Raw genomic sequence first — 24,980 nt, 5'->3', positions numbered from 1 at the left:
GGTTGGGTATCTGGTACCGGGTAGATCTTGCTACACCCTTCTCCATTTCTTGTGGTGTGGTTCACCCATGGGCTCGTTGCCCAGGGTTCCTCTAGTTGTGCTGTCCTCATGCATTTAGTCATGAGGAGGGGTCCAGGACATGTGGAGAGGGGGGAAATTGCCACATTAGAAGAGCTTCCTCAATGCAGAACGGTGAGATGAAGGTGCAAAATTAAAGAGTTCTCTCAGCTGGTGTTTGTGCACAGTGTCATGCCTGAGCTTGGGGAATGAGGGCAGGGGGAGATGGCCGTGCTGCATGTGGAGCATCTCTGAAATAATGGGCAAACCGTGGCCAAGATGATGCACAGTGCTTGGGTTCATCATTGCTGTTCTCAGAAATGGAAGAAATTCTGCAAAACACTGGAAATCATCCATCCATGTAGAAAGGGCTGGGCAACACTATTAGCAGCAGTGAGCTGGAACTCTGCAGGTTGGGAACCATCCCATGGAGATGATCAATAGCAGTGGACACATAGAGGACCTTATTTCCCAGGGTTGCTGCTTGCCTGCTGCCATGGGTTGTGTTTGGCTGCCTGGAGTTTGAAACCATCAGGGGTGGGGGACTGGGTGGTTAAACGTTGTCTCAGCTGGAGAACTCATTGGGTTTTACTTGCTGCATCAGGGAGGTAAGGATGAATGGGAGAAGAGGAAGACTAAACTGAGGGCTCAGAGCTTACCTTGCCTCTGTGTTCTTCCCCTGGGTATGGGGTCCAGAACAGCTCTGACCTGCCTGCTGCTCTGCGTTCTGCACCTCAGTGCTAGAGCAGCTGCATGGCCACAAGCCCTGTCCACGTCCATCTGTCCATGCTGGGTGGGATGGTGGGTGGTCTTAGGTCGCTTCCGGTGCTCAGGGTCAGTCCTCATCCTGAGTGTGGTTGCCTGGTTGGGGTGGAGGTGCTCGGGGTGCTGCGCTGTCCCTGTGAGGACAGAGGGATTAGTGCCTGTGGCTGTGGAGCACTGGGTTGTGGTGGAGGTCCCTGCCCACCTCCGCTGTGGGGATGTCCTCTGCCTAGGAGATTTGTGGTGAGGTTCCCCTGTGTGATCTACTACTGGCATGGGGGCAAGGTGCACATCCATCCCATGGATCTGGATGAGACAGTGTGCGTTGCCCTCAGCCTGAGGAGCAGCCATGGCATCCCCAGCGTCACCCTGGAGGAGATGGGTCGCAAGAGCCTCCAGCTGGGCTGGCCTCTCTTCTCCCATATCAGTGACCCCAGAAAGGGATGTCCTGTCCACTCCTTATGTCCCTCCATGGGGAGGGGACACAGGCTGTTTTGGGTGGGCAATGACTTGAAGAGCAATGGGACGCAGGGTATGTACAAAGAGCCTGTGAACTCTTTTTCCATCCAAATTCCTACCTCAGATCTTCCTCCATCTTTCACCTTCCATTCCCCACTGTCTGCCTCTCCAGGACAGGTTAGCATGCTTTATCAGTGTCTGGAAAGCTGTTACTATCTTTTTCTTACCAGGTCTTTCTGTCTTCGCTCCAGTTGCTACTTGCCTGGGTAGGGCTGTTCTACACTTCTGCAGGGATCAGGTAAAGATCCCAAGTCCATCACAGTGCAGACAGGAATGGCAGATCTTCAGCCTCTCCTATTTGCCTTCAGCCATTAAGAGGGATGTTTTTACTAAAGATGTGTATCCCAGTAGCACCCAGATCCTGGCTTATACTGGTTCTGCTCACACTACAACTCCCTGTCTGCACCTGCAGGGAAGGTGAATGTCACCGTCAGCGCCCAGGCCCTGCACACGGAGGAGCTGTGTGGCACTGAGGTGCCCATGGTGCCGGCACAGAGGGATGTGGACAAAGCTGCTGGTTGTAAAGGTGAACCTGGATGGTGCTCAGTTTGCTCTTCTTTTCACACTATGCATGGGGCTTCTCCAAGGACAGCTTGATCCATGTGGTCCTGAGCTCTCCTGGACAGGGAAACAGTGGGGATGGGGTCCAAGCAGGCTCTGCTTTGGGTCCTGAGCTCTCCTGGCACATCAGTGGCTGGGAGGACAGCGAGGATATGATCCAGATGGTCTGACCGTGTGTTAGAAGGAGGAAAGGTGTTTCTGGGATGGAGGTCAGGACCCTGGCCTCACACATACTGTATTTCAGCCTTCAAGGTTTATATGGAAACTGCAGCTTCCTGGCCGTTCTGCTCCTGATTCTTTGTACCTACCAGGCAGCTCAGGTCTCAAACCTCTGCCCATTCCTGCTTCTTCACCCCCCATGCCTACCTGGAGCCTTCAGCAATGAGGTTGGGATGGGGACTACAAAAGCCACTTGTGGTCCCTGCTCCTGCCTGGCAGCTCCCTCACCCTGTGTGCATCAGCGGCCGATGGGGGACACCTGCTTTGCTGCCCGCATGGTTGCCCTTGAGCTGACACCAGTGCAATTCCTGGAAAAAAAGGCAAAAAACCTGGGGATCAATGCAAACCTGAGATTTGAGCCAGGAGCAATGGCTGGACGTGGGGAGAATGGTCTGGGCTGTTCCTGCTCTGCCAGGCTGGAATATAAAGAAAAATGCAAGAGAGGAAATAGAAGCAGCAAAAGGTTTTTCCTGCAAGAAAGCTCCTTGTCTTCAGGCTCTTTCCCAGCGTCCCTGGCCAGAGTCATCCCTAAGGACTGGCACTTTTTGTTCTTGGGTTTCAGTGCTCCTGTCCTGTTTACCGATACGTAAAAAGGCCTGTAGTTCATTTGCATTCACTTTTCACTTTGTTTTGCCAAATAAAAACTGGAACTAGAAATGAGTGTTTGTTGCATGGGTGGCAACACCTGCATCCCCAAGTGACAAATCCTCCCTGCAGTATTTCCCCACGGGGACAGATCAGGCAGGCAGAGGGCCTCATATCGATCTGCCCATGGCCTTGCTGCCTATGGTCCCCTCCTTTATCCCACCCCCATGCCTCAGATGGTTTATGGGATGGCCCTGAGCTCGCTGTCACATTGTGCCATGCTGTACGGTAGGACACTGACCCACACCCACACCTGGGGGTGGATGGATGGGCTGGGGGCCAACGTGCAGTCACACTCCCCCCCTTGTTTCTTCAAGGACAGTGGGGAGCCCATGGAAAATGGCTCATCTCCATCCTGGCTTCCAGTGCTACCGCCTGTTTCGATGGGACTGGAGGAAATGTGGCAAAAAGGCAGCCCAAATTCTATTGTTTGGGAAAACTGGAAAGATCTGGGAACAAACCCTTCTGAGAAATTGCCACTGGCTCACACGCTGTACTGCCTACTTTCATTTTGGGAACGTGGCCCTGCTCCCTCCTATCATCACTTCCCAGCAAAGCAGTGTAGGAAGGTCCTGCCCCCTGGTTCTGAGCCTCTCCAGCCCACGGGAACATCTCAGATTGCAAAAATCCCTCATGGCCTTGAACCCAGGATGGCAAACATTGCCCTGTTTATATCTGCAGGTCCACACTGGCTGCTCATCCCAAGCCTTGTTGCTCGACTGGGAAAAGTGAAACTCTCATTTCAGAGCTTGTAGCAGATCAGGCACAGCTCTACAGCCGCTCAACAGCCACAGAAGACTTCACCCATCCCTGACATCCAACAGCATGAGGTCACCAGCAGCCCTGACCTGGCTGCTGCTTCTCATCCTCCACCTCACAACCGGAGCATCTGATGCACTGTAGGCCCTTTTCGTGTCCATCTGTCTGTCTGTATCTGTTGGGGGGACATTTAGTCTCAGTTCCTTGGCTGTTCATGGTGGGAATGCCTGGGGCAGTGTGTTGTCCTGCCATGAGCATCAAGGATATGACACCTGGAAGATTTTGGGGCTGCTGGTTCTGGTTTATTGCTGGTGTCACCCCATGAGGACTGTCTCAGAATGTGCTCCTGGCTGCCACATGGGACATGGGGACATATTAGGGACGTATAGCAAGCAATATCAGCTGCTGGTAGAGTGTTGGACAAAATGATCTAAGAGATCTTTTCCAGCCTTAATGATTCTGGGATTCTATGAGTGGACGTGGAAAGGAGGAGTTGAAACTTGACCTTAGAGGTTTTATTCCAACCTTAATGATTGTACGATTCTCCTTTCCAGGCACTACGTGGTGACGTGCCCAGCTGTGTTTTACCACCCATACTCAGCAATGCTGTGGGTCCATCTCAGCAATGTCCACCAGCCCACCCAGGTGACCATCCAGCTGCAGAGAGAAGATGAGGCTGGAAACATCACCCTGCTAGAGAGGAAGGTTGAGGAGCCTCAGCTGCTTTTGAACGTCACCTTCCCTGTGAGTGTCACCCCAGGACGCCTTGTGCATCCCATTGCCTCCAGCTCCACGGAGAAATGGATGGGAGCTGGGCTGATTTCCTCAGCTTTTGGTAGGGGAAAACAGGCAAAATATCTGTGAGCCTTGACAGACTTCTGGCATTTCTCCTCGCTAGGCTCCAGCCCCCTCCAAGGGGAAGGAGGAAATTGCTCATCTGTACGTCTCCATCCAAGGAGAGTCCCTGAATACCACCAGGAAGAGTGTGATGCTGAGAGTCCTGGAGCCTGGCATCTTCGTACAGACAGACAAGGCTGTCTACAAGCCCGGACAGCAAGGTGAGGGCTGGGATGGAATCCAGCCCCACTGCAGGGCTCAGAGTGAGTTTCCATCCATCTTCCTTTGGAGGTGAACCCACCACTCACTTCTGCTTTGTTCTTCCCAGTGAAATTTCGGATTGTCTCTTTGGATAAAGACTTCGTTGCCAGTGACAAGAAGGTGAGAGAAGGGTTGAGGACAGGGGGAGGTGACCTCGGTCCTTCTGTCTGTGGCAGAGGCGTGGGGATCAGCCAGTGGGAATCCTGTCCCAGCCAACACAGCTGCTGAGTACCCTGAGCCAGGAATGTGTTGTGTCATCCATCGAGGCAAGAAGGGAGGAAGCAGAACTGCACACGTGACATGGCAATGTTCCCAATTTCATTGAGAGATGTAGGAGCAGTGAGTAGGAAGCAGGGAAAGTGCTATTGATATCGATAGGATCACGGGACACCAGAACTGCAGGTTAGTTCAGTCAGGTGCTCCTGAGCAATCAATCGTGTCAATGGAAGGGCAAAAGGTTCCCAGAGGAAATGTCAAAGGCAAAGGCACTGGCAGATGCCACCTCCCCATGCTGCGCTGGCAGGGCTCAGCCCATCTCAAGCCATCCACAGGCTCATCATTAACCCTGAAACACAACACAAGGAGGGAACTTCACAGCCAAAAATAGAAGCACAGAACCATAAAAGTTGGAAAAGACCTCTAAGATCTCCAAGTCTAAGCCAACCTTTCTCCACCATGCCCACCAGCCGTGTCCCTCAGTGCCGTGTTTCTTGAACACCTCCAGGGACAGCGATTCCATCACTTCCTTAGCCGTTCCAGTCTCTCACCTCTCTTTTGGAGAAGAATTTTTTCCTGATTTTCTCAGTGTGCTTTTCCTGTGCTTCAGAGATGTCCCCACCCTTCTGAGACCCATTGAATGTCCCCTCTAACCATCTCCTCTTTGCCTTCCAGCTGCCCCTCGTCTTCCTGAAGGTCAGTGTGGGAGAGCTCCAGGGTGGGCTCGGGAAGGGGGGCACAGCTGGGAGAGGAGAAACCTAAACTTTTTGTCACTGTGCAAAGGATCCCAGAGGAAACCGCATCGCACAGTGGAGAGATGTGAGCCCACGGCAGGGCATCGTGGACCTGTCCCTCCCATTGGCTGCGGAGCCGGCGTTGGGCACATACACCATTCACGTGGAGAGGAAGACTCACTCCTTCAGCGTGGAGGAATACGGTGTGTGGGGATGGGAGGTGCATGGAGGGTGGGAGCCCCGCCTTGGCACATCCCCACACCACCTTCTGTCCTTGTGCTGGGAGTCACAACCCCGCTCTCGCCTCTCTTCTCCACCAGTGCTGCCCAAATTCGAGGTCACCATTGATCTTCCCCCCAGCGTGTGGGTGAAGGATGAGAAGTTCCAGCTGCAGATCTGTGGACGGTGAGCCCAAGTCGTGGTAATGTGGAGGGGATGGATGGAGGGCCCTTCACACCCTCACCACCCTCTGCCCCATAGATACACCTATGGGAAGCCTGTCCAGGGGAAGGTCCATGCTACCTTGTGCCAGCCCTGGAGTTTCAGAATGTACCCATATCTTCTTGAGAAAAGCAAGGATATCTGCACGGAGGTTGGCGGGCAGGTGAGCAAAGCTGGGAGCACGGGTGAGACTGGGAAAGTCCATTGCAGTGTTGATGAGTGTGGCTGACTCCCTCCTTCCAGACCGAGAAGAACGGCTGCTTTTCAACAGAGGTCTTGATGTCTTCCTTCAACCTGAGCAACTACAGGCTGCAGAAGGAATTCCAAGTGAAGGCATCACTGGTGGAGGAGGGGACAGGTAGGGGTGCTGGTGGGAGTGTTTTTGCATTCGTCCCTGTTTGTACCCAAATACACACAGCATGGAGGTATCAGGCTCTCCAGGGAAGCCCATGAGCAAAGCTGTGACTTAGAGGTACAGGTGTGTAGGAATCAGGCTCAGGCTGTTCTGTGCCCTGTGTCCCCAAGACACACTTGTCTCCCTGCTCCTTCTCCACAGGGGTGGAGATGAACAACACCAAGACCTGCAAAGTTTTGGAGAAAATCTTCACAGTCACCTTTGAAAACACTGATGACTTCTACAAGCGTGGGCTGCCCTACACTGGGACGGTAATGGGGGTTTCTGGCAGCCCCACTCCCCACCCCTGTCCTGCGGCTCCAGCCCAATGCACGCCTCTCACCTTTCCTTCCTGCAGATGCATCTGAAGAGGGCAGACAGCTCTGCCGCAGGTGGGCAGCAGCTTGTGCTCCTTGTTAACAATAAGAGACACAGCTTCCTGACGGATGAATCTGGGAGAGCCTCCTTTGAGCTGGACACCTCCGGATGGACTGAAACAGTCAGACTGGTTGTGAGTAACTTCCGTCACCCTTTGGGGCTTCTCGGTGGCTTTCCCCGTTTTTACGAGGCTGGGAGCCTTCTCCAAGCCAAACCAACAGCCTGTATCAGTTCCACCCTCATCCCTCAGGGTGAAGTCAACATGTCGGCTGACAGCCAGAATGGTGCCTCATCGCCCACATTCAACAGAGCTTATTTGAACCTCCAACCCTTCTTTTCGAAGAGCCAGAGCTTTCTGCACATCCACCGGCTGAAGGGCAAGCTGTCCTGCAGCCAGCTCGAGCAGCTCCAGGTGGATTATATCCTCAACAAGGAGGCCCTGGGGAGCGAGCTGCAGAGCCTGGATGTGGTCTTCCTGGTGAGCCTTCACCTGGGGAGGAAGGGCAGCAGGTGTGAGGGCATGGATTCCTTATCTGCACACAAGTGCACGGCTGTGTCCCCGAGGGCCAGGCTATGGTTGGTCTCCCTTAGCCAGACTAACGGACCAATGTGTGTCTACTTGCAAATAGGAGTCTTTGTTGGGGCTGAAGACTGGACAACTTCCAAACCACCCCAACACTCTCGCCCTTAGATCCAACCTCCAACAGGCAATGGCTCTGACTTGGCCATTCCAACTTCCTCTTTTGCAGGTCCTGGCCAAGGGGACCATCGCCAACATCCTCAGGAAAGAGCGGCCTTTGAGTGCAGGTGGGTCCTGCAGATGGATGGGCTGTGTAGGACTTTGAGGCCTGTGCCTGGACCTGATTTCCCTCTTTGTCCCAGGATTGAAAGGCTCCTTCTCCCTGGAGCTGCCCATCAGCCCTGAGCTGGCTCCCACAGCCACGGTGCTGTGCTATGCAGTGCTCCCCAACGGCGAGATGCTGGCTGGCAGCACCAAGCTCAACATGCTCAACTGCCTCCCCAACAAGGCGAGTTGTGAAATCACCCCCATTGCCTCACCCTGCTCCAGATGTGTCACAGCATCACAGCCTCTCCAGCCCACACCCCGATCCCCCAAACCTTCAGCTTGATTTTATCCATGCCATGCTGCTCCAAGAAGACCCCCGCATCCACAGATCCTTATCCTTCCCCTGTCCCTCCCCCCCCCAGGTGAAAATGGCCTTTTCCAAGGAGCGGGCGCTGCCTGGTTCAACGCTGAAGATGGAGTTGGAGGCAGCCCCAGGCTCCCTATGTGCCATCCGTGCCGTGGATCGTAGTGTGCTGCTCCTGAAGCCTGAGGCTGAGCTCACTGCGGCGGAGGTAGGCAGTTCCAAGGTGACTTTTTCCCCTGTAACAGCACCACGGATCAAGCAGGATGGAAGAGGAGGTGACATGGAGTAGATCATTCAGCCCCTTGTAGGGCGTGATGGTGGCATGGTTCTGTGCCTAATATATATCTTTATTCCCAGATCTACAAAGTGCTCCCCAGTTTCAATTATCCTGGAAGAATCCGAGACCCATCGCCCTGTGGCTGGTACCATCACCACTTCCACGTCGACGCAATTATGATGGAGCCTGCAGATGTGCGCCGTTCAAAGAGATTTATTTTACCACATTACTGGGACAACATCCAGATGAACCCCTCCAAGTTATTTGAGGTAAAGCCTTGAGCCTTATCGCCAAGAGCCAACCATGGTTTGTGCAGGGTGCCTGGGAAGCTCAGCAGTGCCCCACAACCGTTCGCTGCTCAGGGGGGAATATTCATCCCACTGGTTTTGGAGATGGACAATCTCTTTTTTTTTTCGCAGAATGCAGCACTGAAGCTTCTCACCAATGCTAAGACAAGGGATGATTGCAAAGAGTATTACACGCCTCAGTACTTTACGCTGGGTGTGCCAGGTGAGCATCCTGCCAGCATGCCTGGAAGACATTCAAGGCTGGATGGGGCCATGGGCAGCCTGATCTGGTGGGGGAGAGCCAGCCTGTGCATGATTTGGGGCTGGTGGGCCTTTGAGATCCCTTGCAACTTAACCATGCCATGATTCCATGGTTCTATGATCTTTAAGATCCCTTCCAATCCAACCATGTCATGATTCCATGGTTCTGTGATGTTTAAGGTCCCTTCCAGCCCAACCACACTTGTCATTCCACAGTTCTGCAATCTTTAAGGTCCTTTCCAACCTAAGCCATTCTATGATTCTATGATCTTCAAAAAGCACCTCACACAGGAGGGGCTAGGCTTGTGTCCCCACTGTTAGTGGGATGGGAAATGCTATCTGACAGGGCTTCCATGCTGGCTCAGTTCTTGGTTGAGGGGATGTTAGCTGCTTTTGTCCGCCTTCTGCATATGTCCAGCCCTGGTCGAGGTGACAGAAACCAATGGAAACCTCATTTGTGCTCTACTATTTCTAGGCAATGCCGGGCCTGGTGTCAGAAGATATATGGATATACCCAGGGTTGGAATACCCGTGTTAGCTAGCGTCCCACATGCTGCAAGCAACAGCAACAGCAACAAGGAAGAGCCTCCAGCTCCCCGGGTTCATTTCCCAGAGACATGGTTGTGGGATCTGGTGCCTGTGGGGTGAGTGGGAATGGGGAGAGTCCCCAGGATGGCTTCTCCTCCTCGGTGGAGAGAACCAGCCCAGATACCACCAGTGGCTGACACTTGGCGGCCTCTGGATGCTCTGTCCTGCAGGGAGGAGGGCTCTGCAGAGATGGGGATGACGGTGCCCGATGCCATCACGGAATGGAAAGCTGAGATGTTCTGCACAGCACCTGTGGGCTTGGGGCTGGCCCCTGCCACCACCCTCACAGTCTTCAAGCCCTTCTTTGTGGACCTGGCTCTGCCCTATGCTGTGATCCGTGGTGAAGCCTTCTCGCTGGTTGCCACCGTCTTCAATTACCTGCGGCAGTGCCTACGGGTGAGTGAGGTGGGCAGGGGGCTGGGGGCTGTGCCCTGGTAGGTGGCTGACGTTGCTGGGGTCTGCAGGTCGAGGTGACACTGGCGGACTCGGCGGAGCTGGAGGTGTCAGCAGTTGCAGGTGCAGTGTACAGCAGCTGTGTCTGTGCGGATGAAGCCAAGACGTTCCGGTGGGATGTGAAGGCCACCAACCTGGGTATGGGTGCATGGATCCCCTCCCTGCCACTTGGAGAACACCTGGCACAGCGGGGTGGACAGGGAGGGTGTCAGCAAACATGATACCATCTGCAAAGCTCTTCTCTGCTCCATTTATCCTTTCCCCATCACCTCTCATCCCAACCCAGCCAACCCCATTCAAAGCCCATGGGGCTGCAGTGGAGGCTGGGGGGCTCTGTGGTGACTGGATGTCGCACTGGCATTGCAGGGGAGGTGAACATCACCATCAGCACCGAGGCCATAAGCTCTGAGGAGCTCTGTGGCAATGAGAAGCCTGTGGTGCCAGCCCAGGGACGTGTGGACACTGTGATAAAGCCATTACTGGTGCAGGTCAGACAGGTTACGAGGGATGAAAGAGGGATGGGGGCTGAGCAGACCTGGGGGTGCAATGGGAAGATCCCATCACATCATCTTGGGAGTGGGACAGCACCAAGTGTCACTGCAGGGATGGCCCTGGGGGACGTGGGGACATGGAGGTCACAGAATTGACCACGTGTTGCTTCCTACAGCCCGGTGGCATCTTGGTGGAGAAGGCACACAGCTCCCTGCTCTGCAAGGAAGGTAGGAGCATCTGGTACCACTGTGGGGACATGGGGCTGCTGGCATGAGGGACACCAAGCTGGAGGAGACATGGGTCACTTGGCTCATGGAGTCCATAGAGGGATGAAGCATCAAGGGGTGGACGAGGGTGATGTGGGGCCATATCCACTGCCGCCCCATTGCCATCACCCTCCGTCCTCACAGCCTCTGAAGAAGTGTCCCTAGAGCTTCCTGCCAACATCTTGGAGGGCTCCCAGCGAGCTCACGTCAGTGTGATGGGTAAGGGATGGAAACCAGGTGCAGAAGTCTCAGCTGGAAGTGAGATGCCCCCAAAATTGATGGGATGGGGTACGGGGTGCACGCAGGCGACATCATGGGCAACGCGCTGCAGAATGTGGACCGCCTCCTGGCCATGCCCTACGGCTGTGGGGAGCAGAACATGGTGCGCTTCGCCCCCAACATCTACATCCAGCAGTACCTGGAGAAGAGCGGGCAGATGAACTCCGACATCCGTGCCAAGGCGCAGGGCTTCCTGCAGAGCGGTCAGCATCCTCCTCCCGACCTCCCTGCTACCAGCAGGAACCCCTGCCTCCCTCCCCATTTCATACCTGCACACAGGGGTGGGCATCCTCTAGGGTCCCCCCAGAGACAGATGTGCCAATAGCCATCCCCATCTCCGCGCAGGCTACCAACGAGAGCTGCTCTACAAACACAGCGACGGCTCCTACAGCGCTTTTGGGGAGGGAGATGAGAGCGGCAACACCTGGTGAGGGTCCTCATGGCGTGGGGCAGCGTGGTGCCATCCCCATCACCTCCTCTTGCCACCAAATCCCTATTCGTCCCCCATGCTGCCCTCTCTCTGACACCTTGCAGGTTGACAGCATTCGTCCTCAAGTCCTTTGGGCAAGCGAGAGCCTTTGTGGCCATCGAGGAGCGGCACATCACGGACGCACAGCACTGGTTGCAGAAGCAGCAGAAGGAGTCAGGATGCTTCCGCAGCGTGGGCAAGCTCTTCAATAACGCCCTGCAGGTGAGGACGGGGTGGGACGGGGTGACGTGGGGACACGTGGCTGGAGGTGGCACGGACAAAGCTGTCTCTTTGCAGGGTGGTGTATCGGATGAGCTCTCGCTGTCTGCTTATGTCACGGCTGCGCTGCTGGAACTGGGGATGTCCCCAAAGGTGAGGATAATCCTGTGGGGTTGGGGTCAGGTGCTGGCACATGGGACCAGCCCAGCACTAAGGTCTGGATGCACCAGGCCATGCTGCTGTAACTGGGCAGAAATCCTCCTTTGGGTGATGTCCACATCCCTGGGGTGTTCCTGGCTGCTCAGTGTCCCCTTTTCCACTGCAGGACCCAACAGTGAGCTCAGCCCTGAAATGCTTGGAGGCGTCAAGCACTGACAACCTCTACACCGAGGCACTGCTGGCATATGTTTGTGGACTGGCAGGGCGTGAGGAGCAGCAGCAAGCCCGGCTGCACAGCTTGCTGCAGCGTGGCACCAGCACAGGTACCTCTGAGCCACTCCATCCCACCTGGGACTCCCACCCTCAGCTGGGAACTGGGGACTTCCCTCCCACCCTTTCTTCCCAGAGGGGCTGCTCTTCTGGAAGAGGAAGGAGAAAGCTCTATCCACCGAGTCCCCCTGGGCTGAGGCTGCACCAGCAGAGGTGGAGATGACAGCTTATGTCCTCCTGGCATACCTGACCCAGCCCCAGGTGTCCCGTGCTGACCTGGCCAAAGCCTCCCAGATCGTCCGCTGGCTCAGCAAACAGCAAAACCCCTACGGAGGCTTTGCTTCCACCCAGGTACCACCACAGGTTCTCCCAGCACAGGGCTGGGATGCCACCAGCTGCAACTTGGGGTGACCCCAACTCGGTGCTTCTTGCCTAGGACACTGTGGTGGCCCTGCAAGCTTTGGCCAAGTATGCCACCCTGACATACAGCGACAACGGGGACTTAGCAGTGACGGTGACAGCCCCGACGGGCTCCAAGCAGGACTTCATGCTGGAAGCCAGCAACAGACTGGTGCTGCAGCAGGCAGCCCTGCATGATCTGCCAGGGCTGTACGGGGTGAAAACCCACGGGCAGGGCTGTGCTCTGGTGCAGGTGGGTACAGCACGGGGTCTCTATGCATGCGTGTCACCTTCCAGGTGGCCTTAACCTTCTGTTTCACTCCAGGTGACGCTGCGCTACAACATGCCACCGCCTCCCAGCGCAGGGACGTTTGACCTCAGTGTAGAGACAGAACCCAAAACGTGCACAAGTGATGCCAGCACCCACTTCCGCCTCCTCCTCCGGGCACGGTATGGTTTGGGGTCACCCCGAGGGTTTGGTGGGGGCCAAACAGCCCCCAGCCTCAATGCGAGGCTCTGCCTTTCCTTTTCCAGATACACTGGAAACCGTGCTGCCACCAACATGGTTGTCATCGAGGCCAAGTTGCCATCAGGCTACATCCCAGACAAGAGCTCAGTGGTAGAGGTGAGAGTTCCCTGCTGTCCCTCTGCACACTGGGACCCAGCACGGGGACAGAGGGTTGCCCACATGGTGCTGAGCCCTGCTCTCCCATTTCCCAGCTGAAGAGGCAGAAACTGGTGAAGAAGGTGGAGGTGCAGAGCGACCAGGTGACCATTTACCTGGATCAGGTAATAGCAGCAGTGCTGCGAGCACAGGGATGACACTGGGGTGGTGGGACGTGGCTGTGCCTCACCCTCGGGTTATCCCCCAGCTGACAAAGGAGGAGGAGACCTTCAGCTTTGCAGCCACACAGGACTTCCCAGTGAGGAACCTCCAGCCTGCTACCGTGATGCTGTATGACTACTATGAGACAGGTGAGCTGCCCTGCAGCCCCAAACCAGACACTGTTCACACTGACCAACTGTGGCTCATTAATGGGAGCAGCTCATTGAGCCCATTTCCCTGCTCCTGCTGCAGGTGACCGCACGGATGCTGCCTACAGTGCTCCTTGCAGCTCAGGTAGGGGCTGAGGGGCCATCCCTTCATCAGGACCCCCGGGGACAGGAGCTGGAGGAGGGGGCAGAGCGGCTCTCCTCTCATAACACATCTCTATTTTGTTTTGAAGAGGCTGACAGACAGGCAAAGGAGAATTTCTAGAGGAGTTCCACGTCTAGCAGCTGATCCCATCTGTGCACCTTGATTCCCTCAGCCAGAACCAGGACAGGCACACTGGGGACAGGGACAACTCACTGCTCTGCACCCCCTGCCCTGATTTTATGGGGACAGCATGGTGCACCTACCCATGGGAGCAGTGCACAGAGCCCCTGGCCCCCTCCCCTTCCACTAACAGTGCAGGTGCCTGAGGATAATGCTACGACATATCTGAGCGATGATTAAAGGAGAAGAGAGGCCACAGTCCTTCCAGCCACTGCCCTGGGTCTAAATAAAGAGTATTTTCTTAAGTATTTCCTTTTCTCTCTTTATATGCTGCGTTCCCCCCTTGGAGAGGGTGATGGGGCCGGCTGGGGGCTGTGCTGGGCTGCTGGCTGTAGGGTGAATCAGCTCAGGTTCAGCCAGAGATAAATTGAGATGTGCTGAGGTGAGGAAAGGAGAGTAGCAGCTCCTCAACTTGCTAAGATGCAGCACACAGCCCGCACCATCCTCAGAAGAGTTTATTTCTGTCATAAATGAAGAGTTCTATGAAGGCCAAACACTGCCCAGCACCCACAGCTCCGGGACTTTAGTCATGGCCATTTTGTCACCAGCGTGGGGACAGCAAAGGCTGAAAGGATGCCCAGGCCATCTCTGCAGTGCAACAGTCCGAGCAGCATCCCAACAGAACCAAAGTGACAAACCTGGAGGTGCAGCCCCACAGGCCAGCACAGGCACGAGATCAACCCTACAGGGCTGAGGTCAAATCAACTCTCGGTGCCCCACAGCAGGACAGGAGGTGATGTCACATGAAGGCACCGGTGGGGCTCAGTCCCAGCCCTTTTCCCGCACTGGGGAAGCAGCAGGTTGAGTTGAGAGGTGGAGTTGGGAGGGCAGGAGCCAGCTCTGCCCGGTGCCCCAAACCAGGCCCCCCATTGGAGCTGCTCCCACATCACTTGCGGCGTTTCTTCTGCTCTTTGCGTTTCTGAGCCCTCACATCCTTCTTCAGGCGGCTGTCGACGACCTTGAATTGCCCCTTGACTCCGGGGGGGCGGCGCACCCGGGGTCCTACACCCTTCTTAGCCACCAGGTAGGTGACCTGCCGCTTCTCCTTGCCCAGCCCAGCCTTCTTGTAGATGCTGCAGGAGGAAGGGAAAGATGGGACAGACCCTCAGAGAGGGACTGCTGCAGGAAGTGGCTTTGGCACACATCTCCAGACCAGTATCAGATCTCATCCCCCGCTGTGCCCCAAGATGGGGCTCTCCCACCCCTCAGCCCACCCCATACCCAACCCAGCTGGTTCAACATGCCCTGCAGGATGGGCTTTTGTGACCACAAACGATCTGGGTCCCAGCTTCACCACTCACCGCCGCAGCTGGGCCACCTTCTCCCTTTCTGAGATATCCACCGTGCTCACCACGGCCTCCGCTTTCTTCTTCATCTGCTCCATTTTCTTCAGCATCTGTGGGGACAGCAAAGGGTCAGAGACAACGGGGAGCAGAGTTGGGGACCAAGCACCCAAGGCAGCAGCACAGCGCCACTCACCCGCCGCTTCTTCCGAGCTTTGGCCTCTGCCACCTTCTTGATGGGGCGGGCGTTGATTTGGCGCCAGCGCTGCCGATATTCCTCCACTGTCTGTCTGTCCAGGGGGATCTGCTTGCGCCGGTGCTGCTTCTCCTCCTCGGTGAACCACTCTGGCAGCTCTCCTTCCTCCTCATTGAAGGAATACCTGCAAGAAAGGGGAAACCAGGTGAACTGTGGGGTCGCAGCCAGGTCCCTTGATACACCTACCATAGAATGGTTTGGGTTGGAAGGGACCCTTAAGATCACCTACTTCCAAACCCCTGCTATAGGCAGGGACACTTGCCTCTAGACCGGGTTGCTCACAGCCCCATCCAGCCTTGAATGCTTACAGGGAGGGGGCATCCACAACCTCGCTGGGTAACCTGTTCCAGCATCCCACCACCCTCACAGTCAAGCATTTCTTCCTAATATGTAGACTAAATCTACTCTCAGGAGGAGAATGAACTCTGTTTCCCCTCCAGCACCCACAGCTGCACGTACCTGTTAAAAGAATCATCAATGAAGTCCCGTTTGGCCTTTTTGGAGGTGGCAATGATGGAGCCAAGTGCAAGGCCCTCTGCATCCAGGACACGTGCTTTCTTCACTGCAGCACACAGAGAGATTAAAGCTTGGCAAACAGCCCCAAATCCAGAGAGCAACAAGCAGCCCTCCCACCCCAGTGAAGGGTCGGACCCTCCTTCACCAAAAAGAGACCCACATGACATCACCTGGAATACACAGCACTCTCCACTCACCTGGGTCCTCAATGGGCACCACCTCGAAGCCACATGGCTCAACCAGGCCCCGCTTTCTCCCCACTGGTGCTGGTGGGCTGCAAGGAGGAAAAGAGAGCAGTCAGTGTCCTCACCTCCCTGCTTTCCACAACAGCACAATATTCAGTCTGCACCTCACCCTTCCTCATCGCTGCTGCTGTCGTCATCACTGCTCTGCTCAGCCTCTGCTTCAGCAGTGTCAGCTCCTGTGTCTGCTGCAGCCTGGGGCTCAGCTACAGCATCCTCCTGGGGAACCTTCTTCTTCTGTCCCTTCTTCTTTGTTTTGCCTGGGAAAAAGGAACCAGAGGATGAGAGGCATGCCCCACTGCAAGCCTATCCCATAGAGACGCAGCTCGTTAATGCTGCTCTAGTGCTGATTCATTAACTGTGCAATAATATAGACAGGAAAGCAACTTCTGAACATCTCTGCCTGCTCAGAGCAGTGTTCACATTGCAGTTTGACCCAGTGCCCCAGAAAGGGATACGAGGCTGTCCTTCTGTGTCCCCACTGCAATGCAGCCCCCACTAACCTGTCTGGGACTCACGCTGTCTTTCAGCCAACATTTGTGATTGCCCCAGCTCCAGGTCCTCATCTGCATCATCCTCAATGCCAGCAAAAGCATCCTGGAGACAGGGAGCAATGGGTCAGGGGGCACAGGGGGAACTGTTGGGGCTGAGGCTGTCCTAGCATTTCATTTCTGAAACGCTGGAACTCACCTTCCCAAACCACAGGCTGGTCTGCCGCTCCTGCAGCACTGATTTCTCCTCCAGAGGCACCAGCAGAGGATTCTCCTCTTCCTCCTCCTCGTCCTCCTCCTCTTCCACCTTAGGCTTCTCCCTGTGACAGCAGCAGGACCAGTGCCAACGGCCAGTCTCTGCATTTGCTCTTAAGGGAGCTCCTGTCCTGTCCTGAGCCCAGCCCAGCTCTCACCTCTTCACACCCTGCTCTCGTCTCTCGCGCTCCAGCCGGCGCTGACGGGCCTCTATCTCAACCAGCTCCTCTGGGTCCAAATCGCTGGCCAGGGACACATCATCCTCATCATCTGCATCTGAGACACAGATGTCATCATCCCCAGGTCTCATCTCCAGCAGGGCATCTGCTGACGCCATGTCTCCCCGGGCCACCTCGTTCAGCAGCTGCAATACAGGGGACAGCAGAGTCAAGAGTTTAAGCCTGCTTGCCACGTGCCCACATCAGTCCCACTGGGAGCCTAGGCTGCCCCAGTCACACACCTGGGTCCTCTGGATGGTCTGGAGGGAGAACATGCTGGTATCGCCATCGTCAGCGATGGAGACGCCAGGGAGGTCCATCTTCAGCTCCACACGCTCGCGCTGCTTCCGCTGCTCCTTCAGGATTTTCTTCTTTTTCCTGGAAAAAAAAAAAAAGGCAAAGGAATGAGGCTGCACTCCCAGCAGCTCATCCACTGCCACACTCGAGCCTTATCTCTCTGAGGATGAAGGGCACAGCAGGAGTCACTCCACCGTGAGGGGGTCCCAGTTTTGGGGCAAAGACAGCCCACATCAGCTTGGAGAAGCAGAGGACCCCAAGAACCCCAGAACCAATCCCCTATGAACAGAGAGGCAGACCCTGACACCACTGCCCAGACCCCTCATGCAACTTAAGCACAACGATCCCCCGTTTCTCCTTGGCTGAGCTGCTTTTACCTTTTCAGCTCTGCCAGCTCCTTAGCCTTCATCTCCGCTAATGCCAGCTCCACCTCCTCCTCTTCCTCTTTCACCACCTCATCAGCTGCAGCTTTTGGTGATGTCTCCTCCTCCTCCCGGCCTTCCTCCTCTTCGCCAGAGCTCAGGCTGCCAAAAGGACAGAGGTCACAGAACCTTTCCTGGTGGCAGCCCCTTCCTACCACACTGGTGCCATGGGGCAGCTGTGCTGCTCTTACTTGATATCCAGCTCCTTCGCCTGTTCTTTCAGCTTTTTGGTCAAGAATCGCCTCAGTTTTGTCCTCCAGTTCAGCAAGGCTCTATGCAAGGAAAAACCTGTTAGAATCACGCCTCTAGGCCCAGCGTGATGCCTTGCCCCTTGCCCAGTTCCCCCAGTACCTGAGCTCCTTACGCCCCAGCACACGGATGTCCTTGCAGCACTGACGCAGCTCCTCTGTGGTGGAACTGTGATTCTCCAGCTCTCCATCCCCCAGCGTGATCTGGATGAAGAGTGATGAGACTGTGACTTCTGAGTCCCTACTTTTGTCCTGCCTCCTTTCTGCAGGAATAGGACCAGGACCCCTGCAGGATGCTCTTTTCATGGCTCTGTGCTCGTGCAGATCTGTTTCTGGGGCCACCAAAGTCTGTCTCACAGGCACTCACCTCGTTGGCCTTGGAGAGGAAGTCCACAGGGTTGGGAGCCTTGAGGAAGTCCATCAGGGTGAAGCGGTGGTAGAGAGTGGTGTCACCATCTGCATAGCCTTCAGCCTACAGGAGGAAGGCATTGTTTAAGGTACAAGACAGCTTTCAGCCATCTCCCAGATGTTAACAATTCAATCTAATCACACGTTGTTGCAGCAGCCTACATAAACATGCCTACGCAACCCAGGAACAAGAACAGCCCCTACCTGCCTGCTGAGTACAGGGCCAGCTCTAGGATGCCACCTACAGCCTCACCTAACATAGAGGTGATAACAGTGAGGGTTTGTGAAGCTCCACGGCCAGCTGAGGCTGCTTGGCAGAGTTTTCAGTGTTCTGTGTCCTAAAAACACCTCACAGACTCACAAACCGAGTGGCCAGCTGTTGCAAGAGAGAGTTTGACTGATCCATTCTCAGCCTCACAACTTGTCTGTCGTTTCTCCAGCACTGCACCTTCTAAATGCATAAACCTCCCTAATACTGGCTATTCCATGCACCTTACACCCCAGACTTTTCATTTTTCTGGATATCTTTTCTTATTACACTCTCTTTGGCCCCAAGTCCTACCTCCTTTTACTTATTTGGCCACAATGCACACCGAAACAAACCGGTTGCCTGCCCAGCACCCTGTTACCATGCTCCTGCAGCTTTTCACCTGCCAGCATGCCTGCTTAACCATCCACCTCTGCTTTCCACACTCAGCTGCTAAAACCAAGCTTCCTCATCCATCTGTCCCATAAACATCAGACTGTTTGCCAGGATGAGCAAAATAAAGAAAAAGGAATAGAGCCAGAGGCTCTCTCATGCTTGGTTCTTAGCATAGGACAGATCCCTGATGAGTAACAGCCCACCCAGCAGAGCACTCTCCTCATACCTTTGGCTTTTTCTTGCTGACAAGCTCGCTAACAGACTTAGCGTGAACCTCCACCTCCTTGAAGGCATATTTCGGGTCAAAGAACTTGCTGTCAATTTTATCTGGAGCCTGATAACCTGGAGTGATAGAAATCAAAGGCCAATGGGTTTCCCCAAGCCTCAATTCAATGCTCGAAGCGACAAGAAGTCCCTATGGCCGCTCACCCTGGCACACCACGAAGATCTCAGCAGACTCATTGCGCGAGGCTTGTGGCTTGGTAGCCTGAACCTTGTGGAAGAACTGCTGGAAAATCCAGAGAAGAGGCTGGTAGTCCCGGGAACGAAAAACCTTGGTGATAAACCATCCGCCTTTGCAGAGGAACTCACAGGCCAGTTTCAGAGCCATGAGGGTCAGGTTGGCTGCAGCGGTGGAGAAGAGCAGTCAGCAGAGTTGCTGCTGCCCCCACCAGCCTGCTCCATGTCTCACAGTGCACGCTGACGTGCCAGCTTCTCCAAAATTGCACCAAGCCACGTGTCAGCTCTGGGTGACCCCCACCTTGGGAATAGGCATCGTGCACCCAGCTGGCCCCCACGTTGGGCGCTCCGTCATTCAGCACCACGTCCACCTTCCACGTCTGCAGCTCCTTGCGCAGAGCCTGAGGGACAGAACTCCTGTTAGTTCTACTGACTTCTCTTGTTCCGCACGATCCAGCAAGCAACTGCCCCACTCATGTCCAAACCTCCCTACCCAGTGATCTGCTCAGCCCTGGCGCTGGTTTCACCCCCCAGCGAGTCCCACTCATGCAGAGCGATACCCCCATCCCTTACAGAGCTGCAGTGACACAAAGGGCAGGGGACACCGCTCCTCACCTGGCGGCATTTTTCTGTGGTGATGTCCTCCTGCAGAGTCACTACATTGGGAATGGGCTTGATAGGAACCAGATCCACTCCTGATGTAAAGGAGTGAAAACACACATCAACACTATGCTCCAGCCCGTCACTGGTGTCTCCCAACCCACCACCTCACTCACCAATGACCAAGCTAGAGACTGGCATGAATTTGGAAGCCACCTGCAGCCTGCAAGGAACAGAGAGGACCAAAGGCACTGCGAGATCTGAGAAGAGCCCTCAATCCCAGTTGGTGCTGCCACAGCTCTGACACAGAGCAGCCACGACAGAAAGCAATGGGGCTGCTTTGCAACGAGGTCCCAGGGCAGCACGAGTCCCAAAGGCACTCACCACCCGCCGGGGGCCGCACACAGGTCCAGCAGCGCTCGTGCCTTCTGCAGGAACTGGAACTTCCTATTGAGCTGCAGCAGCTTGAAGGCGGAGCGGGAGCGGAACCCTGCGGGAGGGAGGCGGGGGAGTCAGGGGCTGCCGTGTCGCTGCCCTGCCGGGTCCGTAGGAAGCCGTGCTCACCCGTCTCCTTGGCCAGGTGGTAGAATTTGTCCCGCCGGCTCTTCCCCACTTTGCTTTTCTTGCCCATGGCTGCAGAGCTGGGACCTGCTCTCCCTTACTGGCACCCACCTAAGGAAGCAGAGGAGTGAACGCCGCCCAGGATCCCGGCATCACGGGACAACCCCGCTACCCCGCGCAGCCCCCAGCGCCCCGCAGCCTCCCTGCCCCTTTCCACCTCCCCGCTGACCACACAACAAACCCGATCCCAGCTCCGCCAGCTCCTCGTGCGCACAGCGCCGTCCCGTCGTGCCCCGCGCCGCCCGCTCCACTTCCGCTTCCGCTCAGCTCTCACCGCCATTTTAGGAAGGGAGCCCCGCATTGTTTAACAACCGCCGCGGGATTTACACAGCCCTGGGAGCGGGGCAGAATGGCCGAGTGCGTTCCTCAGGAGTTGCTTGGGTTCTGCTTCCGTCCGTTCCACGCTTCATGAAATGAAGAAACAAGTATTGACCTTACCAATATGGCGGAGGCGGACGAACTACTGTTCCTCACGCGCACTCCGGCAGAGCTGCTCTGTACTACGCATGCGCATCTTGGGTTTTCGCGTCGAAGGAGCAGATTACGCATGCGCAATCTGGTAGCCTTCACAGTACGCATGCGCTGTCTTCCCACTCACGTACAGGAAGTGACGTCCTGCCCGCGGGGGGCGGGGAGCGGAAGTGAAGTAGTGGCCATCTTTTGTGCCGGCAGTAGCGGCGCCAGGGTTCGATGCCGGCGGAGAAGATGGCGGTGGACGGCCCCGAGCAGGTACGGCCGGGCCGGGCGGTGCTCGCGGGCTGCGGGTGCACGGCTCCGGTGTGTCTGAGTCCGGCCGCGAAGTTCTGAGGAGATCGGGCCCGATCGCGGCCTGCTGGGCGCCGTGACTCGGCGGGACCCGGCGGGCGGTGGGGGCGGCTTCAGGAGGGGACGTGGGGACACGGGACTGAGCGGGGCAGGAGGGAGAGCGTGGAGGAGAGCGGCCGTGGAACGGGGCTGGGTCGACTTTACTGAGTGTGCTCTCCTGCAGATGGAGATGGACGATGGGAAGGGCGGCACGGGGCTGCGGCAGTACTACCTGTCCAAGATCGAGGAGCTGCAGGTGAGCCGGGGCACGGTTGTGTTGTAAGGATCTTAAACGTCATCCAGTTTCAGCCCTCTGCCATGGGCTGGGTGTTCCCACCTGATTCTGGCCTTGGGCACTTCTATGGATGGACCACCTGCTGCCCCAGGATCTCACCACCCTTTGAGAAAAGAATTTCTTCCTAACATCTGGCCCGAGCTTCCCTTCTTTTAGTTTAAGGCTGTTCCTCTTTGTTGTGTCATTATTAGACACTACAAAGTCAGTCCTTCTGCTTGTAAGCTCCTTCCTTGTACTGAAAGCCTGCAGTGAGGTCTCCCCACAACCAAGGTGTTGTGAGAATTGGCAGTGAGCCTTGGCTGAGCAAGTTGTGCTGTGAAGGGCTGTGTTCCTGTCCTGCTTGTCCCAGGACAATAACTGTCCTAATTTCTTGTGCTGGAGCCTGCTTATTGTTGTGTGTGTGTTTTGTTAGTTTGAGTGCTGTGCAGGATGCTGAGAACTCAGCAAAGCTCCTTTCCTTACACAGCTCATAGTGAATGAGAAGAGCCAGAATCTGCGGCGCTTGCAAGCACAGAGGAATGAGTTGAACGCTAAAGGTAAAGCTTAGTTCCTCTCAGCATCCTTACCTGAGGCTCTGTGGCCAGCTCTGCTGTGGGACAAGAGGCTCCCTGTCTGGCTGCGGGTGCTGCCCACTCAGTGGGGGCTTTGGGTCTCCCCATTTGTCCGCTGATGTTCCCTTCTCTCTGCAGTGCGGCTGTTGCGGGAGGAGCTGCAGCTGCTGCAGGAGCAGGGCTCCTATGTGGGTGAGGTGGTGAGAGCCATGGACAAGAAGAAAGTGCTTGTGAAGGTACGGAGCTGAGCTGCCCCGGGGCTGGCTCCTCTTAGCAGCTGGCTGGTGAGGAATAGAACTGTGCCTTTGTCCCCACAAGAGCACAAGCTCTGCAGAGGGTGTAGTAATTAGAAACATGTGAAGTGAGAGGTCTTTCTTCTGAGGGTAGGAAGGCTGTGCTTGGTGCTGGCTGAGCTTTCGGGCCCCTTCGAGGTGTGGTGGGTGGGACATGCAGCCAGGATTCTGTAAGGGAAAAATAAGTTTAGTGGTGTTAACTGCTGTGTTCCAGGTGCATCCAGAAGGCAAATTCGTGGTGGATGTTGACAAGAACATTGACATTAATGATGTGAGTGTCTAAGAGCCGTGGCAGGGGCATCGTGGCTCTCTCCAAATTGTTTGTCCCCTTCTCTGGTGTGGGGCTACTTGGAAGGGTCGTGCAGCGGCCCATCACTGAGCTCTTCCCTCTGCTCTCAGCGCAGGTGACCCCAAACTGCCGCGTGGCTCTGCGCAACGACAGCTACACGCTGCACAAGATCCTGCCCAACAAAGTGGACCCTCTGGTGTCTCTGATGATGGTGGAGAAGGTCCCGGATTCCACTTACGAGATGATCGGAGGGTTGGACAAACAGATAAAGGAGATCAAGGAAGTGATTGAGCTGCCAGTCAAGCACCCGGAGCTCTTTGAGGCGCTGGGGATCGCTCAGCCCAAGGTAAATCCTATCTGGAGTTCCCTGGGTGTTGGCTGCTTACCCAGCGGCGGTGCTGAGCTCTCACCCCCTGGTGCTTTCAGGGCGTGCTGCTCTACGGACCCCCTGGCACTGGGAAGACCTTGCTGGCCAGAGCTGTGGCCCACCACACTGACTGCACCTTCATCCGCGTGTCGGGCTCCGAGCTGGTGCAGAAATTCATCGGTGAAGGTAAAGCGGTGTGACACAGAGCTGCTGCTTGTGCCGGGGCGACCTGGAGGGCTCTCATGGTGCTGGGTGGCTTTGGGAACTGGCCTGCAGGGGACGAGAGTGTTCTGTGTGGGGTGCTGGGCAGGCTGAGGGTGCACAGTGTGAGACTCAGCTCTCTGCTCCCTGCAGGTGCCCGCATGGTGCGGGAGCTGTTTGTGATGGCCAGGGAACACGCTCCTTCCATCATCTTCATGGATGAGATCGACTCCATTGGCTCCTCCCGCCTGGAGGGTGGCTCTGGTGGGGACAGCGAGGTGCAGCGCACGATGCTGGAGCTCCTCAATCAGCTCGATGGTTTTGAGGCCACCAAGAACATCAAGGTGGGGGGGTTCTGAGCCTGGTTGAGCCCTGAGCTGCCTGGGGATGGGACAGTGCCCTGCTGGCCCCGTGATGGCAGCAGGGTGACCATGATGGTGACGGTGGCTGCTCTCCTGCTGCAGGTGATCATGGCCACAAACCGGATCGACATCCTGGACTCAGCTCTGCTGCGCCCTGGCCGCATCGACAGAAAGATCGAGTTCCCCCCTCCCAATGAGGAGGTCGGTGGGTGGCCCCACAGTGGGCCTGGGGTCTCTGTTGGTCCCCTGCTGATCCTCTCCCTCGGGGGACCACATTATCCCCTATCTGTGGCTTCCCCCCTTGTCTCACTGCTGTTGTCCCCCCTCCCAGGCCCGCCTGGATATCCTCAAAATCCACTCTCGGAAAATGAACCTGACACGTGGCATCAACCTGAGGAAGATCGCAGAGCTGATGCCCGGGGCATCGGGTGCAGAAGTGAAGGTGAGCTGGGTCCTGCAGCAGCCTTGGAGGCTCCACTGTGCTCTCTGTCCTCACTTGGGAGCTCTGGTGCAATGTGGGCCCATGTTCTTTACAGGGGGTGTGCACAGAAGCTGGCATGTACGCACTGAGGGAGAGGCGGGTGCACGTCACACAGGAGGACTTTGAAATGGCTGTTGCCAAGGTAAGTGCTGCTGAGCAGCTCCTGGCTGCTCCCTCTCAGCTCTGGGAGGCAGAAACTCCTAGACAGCATTTGGGAGGACTTGGGGCTGAACAAAAGCTGAAGGGTTGCTCGGTGCAGGAGGCTGCCTTTCCTCAGGGGAGGATGAAGGCTCTAGAACCTTCCTCGTGCAGGGCTGGAGGTTGCTTTTAAGGGCAGTTTGTGGAGTTACTTGAGGGGAAATGGGAGCTGTGTGCTGGGCACCAACTGTCCCTTGCTTATATCCAGGTGATGCAGAAGGACAGTGAGAAGAACATGTCTATCAAGAAGCTGTGGAAGTAAGGGTGAGCTGGGGGGCTGTTTTGTCTCTAATAAAGTGCTGCTGTGCCCACGTCTGTGCATTGATTTGGGTACAGGGGCTGCAGCACTGGAAGGAATCTCACCGCACACAACTGCTGCTTAACTGGTTTTATTAGAAAATATTCCAAAATAGACAAAACGGTTACGCAAGAGGCAGAGCAGGCACCCCTGAGCCAAACACCCTGGGAATATGTAAACACCCCCCGCGCCCGCCTCCCCCCCCCCCCCC

At 55.9% G+C, this 24,980-nt stretch overlaps 3 protein-coding genes across 4 annotated transcripts; 2 read left to right on the top strand and 1 right to left on the bottom strand.

Moving 5' to 3' along the window:
- Positions 1-3,451: 3,451 nt before the first annotated feature.
- Positions 3,452-13,919, top strand: LOC122188362 (alpha-2-macroglobulin-like protein 1). The gene is given in 36 exon segments (XM_042886592.1): positions 3,452-3,662; positions 4,077-4,266; positions 4,421-4,580; positions 4,688-4,740; positions 5,512-5,532; positions 5,620-5,773; positions 5,891-5,975; positions 6,051-6,174; positions 6,255-6,369; positions 6,568-6,677; positions 6,764-6,916; positions 7,034-7,261; positions 7,533-7,590; positions 7,666-7,811; positions 7,993-8,142; positions 8,292-8,480; positions 8,631-8,788; positions 9,260-9,403; positions 9,518-9,743; positions 9,812-9,938; positions 10,167-10,288; positions 10,468-10,519; positions 10,703-10,777; positions 10,864-11,040; positions 11,183-11,264; positions 11,372-11,528; positions 11,604-11,678; positions 11,851-12,007; positions 12,091-12,305; positions 12,391-12,606; positions 12,679-12,803; positions 12,888-12,978; positions 13,074-13,142; positions 13,226-13,328; positions 13,432-13,473; positions 13,580-13,919. Coding segments are annotated over 36 exon segments (4,455 nt in total). The 5' UTR covers positions 3,452-3,588; the 3' UTR covers positions 13,612-13,919.
- Positions 13,920-14,129: 210 nt separating this feature from the next.
- Positions 14,130-20,869, bottom strand: FTSJ3 (FtsJ RNA 2'-O-methyltransferase 3). Of its 2 annotated transcripts, none has more exons than XM_042886563.1 (22): positions 20,812-20,869; positions 20,574-20,681; positions 20,394-20,499; positions 20,186-20,232; positions 20,025-20,104; positions 19,711-19,810; positions 19,380-19,574; positions 19,177-19,292; positions 18,267-18,371; positions 18,003-18,103; positions 17,843-17,923; positions 17,607-17,753; positions 17,175-17,310; positions 16,873-17,078; positions 16,659-16,779; positions 16,472-16,565; positions 16,081-16,228; positions 15,924-16,000; positions 15,670-15,772; positions 15,151-15,334; positions 14,973-15,067; positions 14,130-14,744 (listed from the first exon to the last, which is right to left on the bottom strand). In XM_042886563.1, the coding sequence occupies exons 2-22, from the start codon at positions 20,638-20,640 to the stop codon at positions 14,558-14,560; spliced, it is 2,496 nt and encodes an 831-aa protein (XP_042742497.1). In that variant the 5' UTR covers positions 20,641-20,681; positions 20,812-20,869; the 3' UTR covers positions 14,130-14,557. The 2 variants fall into 2 exon arrangements, with proteins under 2 accessions (XP_042742497.1, XP_042742498.1); XM_042886564.1 differs by having other exon boundaries at positions 20,800-20,818.
- Positions 20,870-21,248: 379 nt separating this feature from the next.
- PSMC5 (proteasome 26S subunit, ATPase 5) lies at positions 21,249-24,782 on the top strand. The gene is made up of 12 exons (XM_042886560.1): positions 21,249-21,359; positions 21,619-21,690; positions 22,196-22,265; positions 22,419-22,516; positions 22,788-22,844; positions 22,978-23,208; positions 23,289-23,415; positions 23,584-23,774; positions 23,895-23,993; positions 24,124-24,234; positions 24,329-24,415; positions 24,680-24,782. The coding sequence occupies exons 1-12, from the start codon at positions 21,321-21,323 to the stop codon at positions 24,731-24,733; spliced, it is 1,236 nt and encodes a 411-aa protein (XP_042742494.1). The 5' UTR covers positions 21,249-21,320; the 3' UTR covers positions 24,734-24,782.
- The last annotated feature ends 198 nt before the right edge of the window (positions 24,783-24,980 follow it).

The sequence above is a fragment of the Lagopus leucura genome, unplaced genomic scaffold (genome assembly GCF_019238085.1).
Source record: "Lagopus leucura isolate 7727_CA_CO unplaced genomic scaffold, USGS_WTPT01 Super-Scaffold_100059, whole genome shotgun sequence".
Taxonomy (NCBI): Eukaryota; Metazoa; Chordata; class Aves; order Galliformes; family Phasianidae; genus Lagopus; species Lagopus leucura.
This window is presented reverse-complemented; position numbering and strand designations above follow the sequence as displayed.